Below are 11,170 nucleotides of genomic sequence, written 5' to 3'. Positions count from 1 at the left end.
AGGACTTACACGTTCAGGTTCGCACCCCCCACCACCCTAACCCTCCCATGTGGGTCCTTCTCCGCTGCGGACTCCACAAACGACCAGTTCTGTCCCACCACCCTTCCGGAAACCATCGCAGCCACAGGAATATCTGTCTTGGTCTGTCTGGCTGCCACAACCAGACAGGGTCAGGGGCTTAAACAACAGACAGTTCTGGAAGCTGGAAGTCCAAGATAAGGTCTTGGCAATGTTGATGGCGTCTGAGGCCTCTCTCCTTGGTGTGTGGACGGCCATCTTGTCTTCGTGTCTTCACGTGGCCATCCCTCTGTGTGTGTGTCTGTGTTCCAGTCTCCTCTTCTAAGGACACCCGGCACATTGGGTCAGGGCCCACCATCCAACTTCACTATAGCTTGATCCCCTCTTTAAAGACCCTATCTCCACAAACCGCCACATTCTGAGGCGTGGGGGGTTAGGACTTCTGTGAATCCTGGCGATAGACACAGTGCAGCTCATACCAGCCCCAAGTGCGGTTTTTCAAGACATCTTGAGTTTTACATGTTTTCCAAAACATGTCAGTGGTAAATATATCCCAGCTGCCGAGCAGGGACCTGCAAGGAGCTACCCCAGAAAGCAAATATCAGAGCCAGCACGGCCTCAGACAGCGACGTGGCCCAAAACTTCACTGCCACGCGCATTAAGCAGGGGGGCCCTGGGCTAGGTCCTTGACTGCTCCAAGCCTCAGTTTCCCCATCTCTAAAATGGGAAATCCCTCACTCTCATTCACCAACGGAGCACAGAGCCTGTGGAGGTTCAGAGCAGGCACTGGGGGCCGCCGGGGCTGGGATCACTGGCCCGCCCTGACCTCCCCGTCTACGAATGGACCCCGTGGGTCACAGGAGGGCTGAGTGAGCTCACACAAGGGAAGTGCCCACAGTACCTGGCCAGAGGTGATGTCACCTCCTTTGGCTGGGATGAGGACTCGTGAGCTACGGTTGTGGGACAGCTGCTGCTGGGGCCCCGCCCACACCCACTCACCCTGACCTTCTCCTCCGCAAACAACTCTGAGAATCCTGTCGTCATCCCGCCCCCACCCCCCACGTGGGGCTCGCTCTCAGCCTGTGGGAGGAGCAGGCAGACGGTCGGGACGGCCCACAGCCAGTGAGGGTGTGGGTGAATACGCAGCTTCCCCCTCCTTGTCTGTGTGGGGGCGACTCTGCTGTGTGCTCCGCGTCTCCCAGAGGCCCCAAGAAGCACTGAGTTCCAGCTGGACACGTCCCCTCCTATCTCAGGTTCCAGAGCGGCCATCACCAAGGACCACAGACTTAGCAGTTTGTGACAATAGAAATTTATTCTCGCGCGGTTCCAGAAGCTAGAAGCACACAGTCAGGAGGCGAGGAGGGCTGGTTCCTCCTGAAAGCTGTGAGGGAAGGGCGTGTCCCATGCCTTCTCCGAGCTACTGGAGGTTTTCAGTGCTCCTTGGCTTGTAGCTGCATTAATTACCCCAGTCTCTGCCTCCCTGGGCACGGGGCCTTCCTCCTTCGTGTATGTCTCCAGGCCTCTTTCTGTAAGGACACCAGTGATCGGATTGCAGGCCCACCGTGGTCTCGTATGACCTCGCCTTAACTTGATTACCTCTGCAAAGACAGTTTCCAAACAGCACCACATTCACGGGCCCCGGGGTGAGGATTTCACCATACCTTTTGGGGGACACAATCCAACCCACAACAGGACCGTCCCCATAAGTCTCACCTCCCGGAGAACCACTTGGTTCCAAGCAGCCCGAGATACTTGGTCACATACCCCCAGCTCAATCCCTCCCCTACCCGTGCCCCCTGGGTCACTTGCACTGACACCCCAGAGTCAGGCTCTGTGTCTGGGGGCTCCCGGCCCGAGGCAGACGTCAGGACCATCTCCAGTACAGACCAGCCTGGTGAGTGGTGGCTGCCGTAGCTGTCTGTCGTTCCTATTGCCCTGATTTGCCTGGCACTACCTTAGATATAAATGAGACACTGGAAAGACTGTACGGACTTTGAGGTCAGACGGCCTGATCTTGAATCCCGACTGTGACTTGAATCCTGACCATGCCCGTCAGCAGTTAGGTGAAGCCCATGCCGGTCAAATCTGTCCAGCTTTGATTGCCGTCATTTTTATGCCCATGCAACGAAAGAATTGCCCCAGTTTTGCAGCAGGGCTCCCGAAACAAGCAGAGGTGAAGTCAGGTCTTGAGCACAGTGTCTGCCCGTGGACAGTCAGGACCAGTTGCCATCGTGGTCATTATTAGTACCATAAAGGTTGCTTCCTGCCGTGTGGTCCTAGGGTCACTTGGGAAGAGGAGAAAAGAAAGACAGAGCAATTCATGGTGAGCGCTGGAGGCTTACACTGCCCCAAACTCGCTGAGCCGTCCAGGATGGCTTGTTGCCTTCTTCCCTCTTCCCCCTTCTCTGCCACCCACCCCACCCCTTCCTGCAGAGTGTTCTAGTTATGGGCAGATGGCATGGGCTGCCTTGACCCGTGGGGGCATTAGTTTCACTCTCTGTTTCCATGTCCTTAGCCAAAGGCTGCCTTTTCCTTGGGCCTCTGCTACGGTCAGCATCGGTGTGTCCCTTGGGCCGTTGGTTATAAAAGCCTGCGGACCAAGCAGCCTCTGCCGTCGGCACCAGCATTTTCTGGTTTGGAAAAGATTGCCTGCAATTGTACACCTGCTTGACTCCACAGGCGTTATAAAATTTCGTTTGAGTTCAGTAAAATCTGGAAGCGGGAAAATGGTTCTTTTCAACTTGAAAATTATCGGGTCATATCCCAAATGCCTATTCAGCGTGAGGAGGAAGCTGATGCGGACCCAGGATCGTGGGATCTGAAAGCAAATAAAGCTGCCCCCTCGCCTCTCTGGAGGCTCCAGCTGGTATCCTTGGGTCTAGAGGGAGGAGGAGACAACCTTTCACTTGTTCCTTCTCCAGTGGCACCGACATTGGGGCACAATCCTGCCCTAACATTTCAGAGAGAATAGACATGATCCTTGTGGGACCAGGTGTAGGTTTGGGCTTCATGGAAGGGGGTAAAGTGGGGCCTAACTGGGCTGACCAGTGCAGGGACCTTTCAAGCTGAGGTTGAGGGAGTCAGTGGGGGTGAGGGTGGTGGGGAGCAGGAAGAGGCTGGCAGAGGCCCTGCGCAGGCCCAGAGCAGGCAGCTGAGGGATGTAGGGCATCACAGGTAGTTGTAAGGGAGGGGAGGGGGGTGGAGGCCGGATCTGCCCAGGTACTGAGGGCGTGATAGGGATTTGGGGTTTTTCCAAAGGACTCTAGGAAGCCATTGCATGGTTTTAAGACAGAACTATTTTGTGACTTTAAATTTTTTTTTAATGTTTATTAATTTTTGAGAGAGAGAGAGACAGAGTGTGAGCAGGGGAGGGGCAGAGAAAGAGGGAGACACAGAATCCAAAGCAGGCTCCAGGCTCTGGACTGTCAGCACAGAGCCCGACATGGGGTTCAAACCCACCAACTGTGAGATCGTGAACCTGAGCCGAAGTCAGATGCTCAACCGACTGAGCCACCCTCATTTTGTGACTTTAAAAGAACTCTTTGGCTGCCTGGTGGCCCGGGACAGGGGCAGGAAAAATGGAGGGTACAGTGACAGACACCAGAACGGTGGTTGACTCTATGTGTTGGGGATGGCAGGGAGGTGGCTGGGAGACAGGAGGCACTGACTAGCAAATGGCACAAAGAACTTTCTGGAGTGGTGGAAATGTTCTGCGTCTTGACGTAGGTGTTAGTTACACAGGAGAGTACTTTTATCCAGACTTGTGGAACTCTACACTTCAGATCTGCGCAAGTTACTTTATGTAAATTCTCTCTGGATAAAAAAAAAAAAGTGTGTATTTTTACAAAAAAGAAAAAGGATGTTTCAGGGTAAAGTCATCAGGACTTAGTAGCAGAGACAGGCAGAGAGCGGGGAAGCAGTCAGAGGTGAGTCTGGTGTCCATCTTGGCCCAGGGAATATAGCAGCGTGTGTCTGAGAACCAGTGGGGAAGGGCGGGCTTGCCAGGAAGGGAAGGGCAAGCCGGGGGCGTCCACAGGGTCCTTAAATGTGGTTTCCGGCTGGGCACGTGGAGCTGAGATGCCGTCAGGCAGCAACTCCAACAAGACCCGAAGGGTACATATGACAGCGGCTTGGGAGCTACCACGCACGGCAGAGGCGTAAGATGTCACTAAGATCCCTGCTGCCTTCCGGCCTCCCCTGGAGACATCCTAACGCTCCAACCGTGGAGCAGCCTTGACTTGTTAAGCTCTCCGCAGAGCTGGAGGTACAGGTGGAAGGCACTTGACTCCCCATCGGTTCTTAAGTGACAGCCCAGCACTGACTCGCCCGGGAGCTTGGTATGAATCACCTGTGAGCCAGCATCCCACAGGTCGCGGTGGACACTGAGCAGAAGGATTCTATTTTGGTCCCTTCGTGACAATCTAACCTGGACCACCTTTGTCCCTTCATGCTTGTCCGTGAAAGTGCTCAGATTTCATTCCTTTATCCACTCAGTCAACATACTCTTATTAAGCCTGGGGGGCTCAGTCGGGTTAAGCATCTAACTCTGGATTTCAGCTCAGGTCCTGATCTCACGGTTCGTGAGGTCGAGCCCCACCTGGGGTTCTGCGCTGACAGCAGGGAGCCTGCTTGGGATCCTCTTTCCTCTCTCTGCCCCTGCCCTGCGCATGCTCTCTCTGTCTCTCTCAAAATAAATAAATAAACGTTAAAAAAAATACTGGAGTTAAAAAGAAAACCCTCCAAGTTCCATAGGGAAAACTCAGATCATCTGAAAAGAAATGACAATCAGGGGACATCCTCCTCCTCCTGAGCAAGATTCCACTACCGTTGGGCAAGGAACACTGTCTTCAAATGCTTGAGAGGAAACTACTTTGAAATCAGAAGTCTGTACCTTCCCGTATGAGAGAGGGGAAAAGGCGTTTTCAGACACGAGAGGCTCAGACAGCTTACCACGCGCATCGGCCAGCTGTGGCTTAGGAAGCTGGTCCTGGAGGGACGGGGTGTGCCTGGCCACCAGGAGCCAGTTTGCAAGGCGGTTAAGGCTGCAGACTCGCAGCCTCAGGCCAACCAAACGGGAGGCCTTGGGCAAGACGCTTCATTCCCTGCGTGCAAAGGTCTCGGCTCAAGGTCTTGCCCCAGAATCCTCAACAAACAAAGCTCAGTTCTGATGCCAGTATTAATATCAGCAGCATCCCTCGGCTGCAGGCAGGGGCCAGCTCATGTCCCCAGCAGGAGCCAGTGGTCCTGCTGACACGGCTGTTGCAAAGACTGACTAGTCATTTAAAATATCCTATCTTCTTGGAGCACCTGGGTGGCTCAGTCAGTTGAGCGTCCGACTCTTGATTTCAGCTCAGGTCATGATCCCAGGGCCACGGATCGAGCCCCGTCGCTCAGCACGGAACCTGCTTGAGCTTTTCTCTCTCTCTTTCCCTCTGCCCCTCCCCCACATATGCGTGTCCTCTCTCTCAAACACAAAAATTGTTTCAATAAATAAAAATCCTTTCTTCTTGACTTACCATTCCCAGGAGCAATGAAAATATTTGAATTTGTACAAGCTTCAATTAAACGGGCTTCATTTCAAAGCAGAGACCTAGGTTTTCTAATTATTCCCAGTCGTAAAACGATAGGATGTCAGGGCCAGTGGTATTTTGGTCAGCTCGGGCCGCCATCGCAAAACACCACAGACCCGGGCACTTAGATGACAGAAACCCATTTTGTCACCGTTCTGGAGCCTGCAAGCACAAGGCCCAGGTGCCAGCTGATCTGGTCTTGTTACCGACCTCAGGTTCTTTGATTCTCGTGGGTAGAAAGGGGCAGGGATGGTGTGAGTATTGCAAGTTCACACCCGGGCTGAGGGAGGCAGCCTTAGGAGGAGGGACACCAGGCTGCGTCCCAGACAACGGCCGGGGAAGGTGTTGAGGGGCCGAGGCGGGAAAGGGGTGCCTTCTGAGCACGTACAAGCACGTAGGAGCCAGGACGCACAGGTGCAGCTGACACAACACACCTTATTTTCATGTTAAATCTCCACCCCAGGTGTGATTTTGAGCATCACGATGAGGGGAAAGGCGACGAAGGCCAGGGCCTGGGCCCACGTGGCTCCGACTGGTCTGGTCTGGTCCGGTCTGGTCCTTGCAGGAGCAACCCCATTGTAAATTGGGCCCTGGAGCCTGTTTCCAGCTTCTGGCTTCCAGCCTCCTGATGGCACACAGCCCCGGCAAGGTGGGCTAGCAAAATGGGTTTTCTGAGGGGCCCGAGGTCCTCTTGCAGTGTGCCTGTTCTGTAGAAGTGCCTCAGCAAAGAGAACTACAAAGGGGCAGGCAGATATTTAAAGAGCTTTCATTTTGAAAGAGATGGGAATTGTAGGATTAGGGCCCAGGGCAATGTCATCCAAAGATCTGCTTTTCCAGGTGGGCACCTCAGGACCTCTGTCTGTCTCAGTTTGTGGTGAGGGCTCCCTTCCTGCCTCACAGACGGCTGCCTTCTCCCTGTGGCCTCCCATGGTTTTTCCTCTGTGTGCTCATGGAGGGAAAGAGAGCTCTCTTTCTCCCCCTTCTTCTAAGGCCACTCATCCTGTGGGATTAGGACCCCACCCTTATGACCTCATTTCACCTTAATGACCTCCCAAAAGTCCCATCTCCAAATATAGTCACATTGAGGGTTAGGGATTCAACATACGAATTTGGGGGCCACATAAGTCAAGTCCACAGCAACAGGGAAACTTACGAGACAGATTGATTTCTCTGATTGAAATCTGATTGACAGATCGATTGATTTGTTCACTCCATAAATTATCCGCTGAGCACCTACCATTGCCCACGCACTGGCCCGAGCACTGGGCCACAGCGATGAGCAAAACCAGACGTTTTTGCTCACGGAGCTGCTACCTCATGGAGCGGACAGCCCAGCAGCAGACAGTCATTCATCAAGCAGCCACACTACTAACCATGCGGTTACCATCAACGTCCAGGGAAGGAGGACAGAACCAGGAGAGATGATAATACAGGGTCCTGGCCTGGGGCAGGGCACGTGCTTGGAGAAGGAGAGAGACAGGAGCTGAGGAGGTGGACAGTGTAGGGAGGAGGGATTAGCAAGTGCAGGGACCCCGAGTCAGCAGAAGAAGGGTGGGAGACGGGAGTGTCAAAGCCCATGCGGAAGAGGCACAGAGAGGAGACCTCGTGACCCCAGGGCGAGCCAAGGAAGTGGGTCCCACGAGCGATGGGAGGCAGCTGCAAGGTTATAAGCAGGGTGCTGGCATGACTAAGATACATTTTTGCAAGACTCCCTGGGCTGCATTGCAGGGAAGAGATGGGGAAGAGGCCACATGGATGGGGGACGTGGGTGAAGAAGGCGAGAGGCAATTGTCCCTTGGGCGTGGCCGGGTTTGACGAAGTCCTGCCCACCACAGGGTTTATTGTTCTGTAAGGAAATTCTACTGGAGCACAGCCACGCACGTCCATTTATGGATCTTCATCTGTGGCTGCCTTCCCACAAGAGCAGAGTCTGGTGGTCCCATATGGCCCCAGGTGCCCCCTAGGCTGGACTTCAGGAGTGGGGACGCCAGGGGAGGCGACACCGGGGACCTGTTTGAGGAAGAAATCCAGCTGGGACTCAGTGCATGGGTCCCGCATGACAGCTGAGGGGACAGAGCTGTCACGGGTGACTTTCAGGTCAGGCACCCTCATTTAAGGTGTGTAAATATGAACTTGAAATAACTTTCAGCAAGTGTGACATGTTGCTTTCATGATGACTAGTTTCTATATGCCTAGTTTTCAAAAAAGAAAACAGAAGACTGGCATTTCTTCGTGGGTCCCGGGGTTTGAAGCTGATGTGTTCATGGCTCATATGAGAATGTCTCCTGCAGATGCTTCTTAAGGCACCATTTGCCTATAGAGTCTATGTCACAGGCCTGGTATGCCATCCAGGAATATCGATATAGGGATGGGGAGCCATAAAAATCCGTTGAGAGGGGCACCTGCGCGGTTCAGTCGGTTGAGCGTCCCACTTCAACTCAGGTCATGATCTCACGGTTCGTGGATTCGAGCCCCGTGTCGGGCCCTGTGCTGACAGCTCAGCGCCTGGCGCCTGCTTCGGATTCTGAGTCTCCCTCTCTCTCTGCCCCTCCACAGCTTGTGCTCTGTCTCTCTCTCAGAAATAAACACTTAAAAAAATATTTAAAAAATCTGTTGAGAGATGGCTTCACAGCCAGATTTGTGATTGTCTCCTTGATGTTCCTTGTCTCTCCTTCCCACAGAAAAGTCTGGACACCTACTGTTTCCTGGTTTTTGCTGCGATCTGCCTCACAGGTGCTATCTATTTCTATTTTGTCCTGCCTGAGACAAAAAACAGAACCCATGCAGAAATCAGCCAGGCATTTGCCAAAAGGAGCAAGGCCTACCCTCCGGAGGAGAACACAGACTCATCTGTGAGCGACAATAAGGTGGCCAGAAGGCCCGAGCAAGACTCCGCCTCCACGCTGGACAATTATGTCAAAAATGGGATTGTCTAAACGGATAGTCTCACCATTTCAGGAAACCAGAGGTTTCCCTACACGGTTAATATCATTAAGTATTTAAAAATAAACCTTTGCTAATCTAACGTCACAACCATTTGGGTTTCATTCATAGCTTATCTCCAAACTCTCTGGAAGGTGGACCCCTCATTTTCCTTATGGATCAATGGCCTGTCCTCTTCATGACTTAGCCCATGGTTTCGACATGAAATTGGGGAAATAGCATCTGAAGGCTTTCTCACCGGAAAACCATATAGTCTGACCAGAGATGGCAGTGGGCCGAAACGCACAGACCAAGGTCCTGGTGCCAGATGAGCCATAAGCAGCCTTGAGCTGCCCTCAACCCGGATCCTGAAACCCCAAGGGACCCTTGGCTTTGGTCCTAGATGAAGGTTTCCAGACTTCAGTGGAAAGACTCTCTTACGTCCTAACAAGTGCCTGGTTACCAGTCTTTGGCTTGGCCTTGTGGGTCTCTGGCTCAAGAAGCTGATACGAACCCACCATCATCCAGGCTGTGTCCCACAGGGCTCAAGACTTCCATCCATGAGACTGTCTTCACCTCAGAGCATCAGACGTGTCTCAGAAGACATAAAGAGGTTCGAAACGTGAGAGAAGTAACTTTCCAGTAGCTGGGGCAGTGACTGCGGATTGAGTTCTGCTCAACTGAAAAAACAATATTAAGAATGGTTCTGAAGTGAAACCAAGGCTTGGTGGAAAGACAGGGCAGAAGACCAGTGTAAGTGTGAGGGCAAATTCTCCTTTCCTCTGCCCGTTTGTGTTCTATTCAGGCCCTGGACAGATTGGCTGAGGCCCACCCACATCGGGGAGAGCAGTCTGCTTTACACAGTCCACCAATTCAAATGCTAATCTTGTCTGGAGGTACCCTCGCGGGCATGTCCAAAATAATGTTTAACCAAATATCTGAAGCCCCCCAAGACCCAGTCAAGTTGACACATTAAATTAATCACAGACGGTGAGTTCAGCATTACGCAAAGTGCTCAAGAGAAGGTTGGGTGATTGCTTGTCTTGACTGCTGTTGTGGAAATCTAAGTGTCACTTTTGGGAGGAGTGCTTCGGAGCAGATATGCTTGAGGACTCTTCCAGCCCTATGTGCTAGGGCTGTTTGGGTTGGATCAGTTTGCAGCCTGCTGTGAAAATGCCGGCCCTGTGGATTGCGTGCAGGCTGAAACAAGTTCAGAATGCCCATATATATATGAAAGTGCACGCGAATTAGCACGTGTGTGCTTGAATTTAGTATGTCACAGTAGGAGTGGGCCAGAGAGGAAGGGCTCTGGACATGGCAATGCCCCTGAGACCCTTTCAGCCACAATCCGTCAGGCTTTCCTGACCATTCCTGGCAAGGCCAGCCCTCGCCAAAACCTGAGTTCTGAATTGCCTTTCCTGCCGAATACTCTTCTATCACTGGGCTTCTCCTTTGGTTGGCTTCCAACACAGTGCACCATACTACCCAGCTTTGGTTTGGCTGAAAGATTTGGACGGTGGGTGTCGATATGGAGAGAAAGTGATATGTGGGTGCAAAAAAGTGCCTGAGAACATAAGAACATAAAAGCCAAATAAAGTGCAAAAAGATATCTCAGCTGTGGAGTGTCGTCTTTCATTTGTAGACCTGAGTATTTAGCTTCTAGAGAGGAGGTACCTAGCCTGGTCTGGGCACTAGGAAGGCATCGAGGACACATCAGTGAGCAGGAGAATATACTGCCCTTACCTGCATTTGCTCATGCCTACCACAGAAGATTGAAAATCAAAGAAGCATTAATGGCCAAGTGTCCCCTCAGGACCCGGAGGAGGGGGGACACAGGGATACAGGAACAGGACACAGGACCACCTAATCAGGGCTCAGTGGGAAGTAAGAGAATAAATTTGTGTGGCATTCTGGAGCCAAGGTTGTGGTGATTTTTACGGCAGCAGGAGACTAATGCAGGCAGCGGAGGGCAGTTGTCCCCACAGCAAGGCAGGAGTAAACCAGGCACAAGATGCCTCCCTGGCACGTGAGAGGAAGGTAGTAGAAAGTTTTTATATTCATGTTTCATTTTTAAGTGAATACTGCTGGACTCATTTTCTATGATTCAAACACTGCCCCAACCCAGGCCCGCCATTCCTCAGACGTCACATCGTGTTTCTCCTCGCAGACATCTTGAAGACCTTCTCTCTGCCTCCTTCCCCCAGACCCTCCAGAGTGCTGACTTGGGACCTCACATGTCTAGCACCTTGTGACCTCCTCCTGGTGCTTAGTGGGTACCAGAGAAGTTGCCTTTATTGTAGGGAAGAGCAAATGAAAGAATGTGGCTGTCGTGACAGCAGCAGGGGCCGCCCGCCTTGGGCCCCAACGTTGACACCACCCCCCAAGGGTGCAGGGCGGTGAGCAGTAAGGACCCTGGGCCGCACCTTGTGGAACAGAACTGTCAGGACAACTCCGAATTGCCCAGCAATGGCCTTGGCTTAGGGGTCAAAATGTCCATGTTATTTAAGTTACTCTCACGTTGAGTTTCTCTTGCTCCTGACTAACCCTAAACTCCATTCACACAGGTCACATCACAAGATCTGAAGGCAAATGAGAACATACTAAGCAAATCCAGTCTTTAGACACTCAGCAGGTTGTTCCTCTGGGGCACAGGGACCCCC

General features: G+C 52.5%; 1 protein-coding gene across 2 annotated transcripts in view; it reads left to right on the top strand.

The window, feature by feature from the left end:
• The window catches only part of SLC2A9 (solute carrier family 2 member 9), a 255,542-nt gene extending 245,418 nt beyond the window's left edge, over positions 1-10,124 (top strand). For both annotated transcript variants that reach the window (XM_049630307.1, XM_049630310.1), the window contains one exon: positions 8,270-10,124. In XM_049630307.1, coding sequence (XP_049486264.1) covers positions 8,270-8,524 — 255 coding nt within the window. In that variant the 3' untranslated portion in view covers positions 8,525-10,124. The remainder of the gene's footprint in view (positions 1-8,269) is intronic.
• The last annotated feature ends 1,046 nt before the right edge of the window (positions 10,125-11,170 follow it).

The sequence above is a fragment of the Panthera uncia genome, chromosome B1 (assembly GCF_023721935.1).
Source record: "Panthera uncia isolate 11264 chromosome B1, Puncia_PCG_1.0, whole genome shotgun sequence".
Taxonomy (NCBI): domain Eukaryota; kingdom Metazoa; phylum Chordata; class Mammalia; order Carnivora; family Felidae; genus Panthera; species Panthera uncia.
This window is presented reverse-complemented; position numbering and strand designations above follow the sequence as displayed.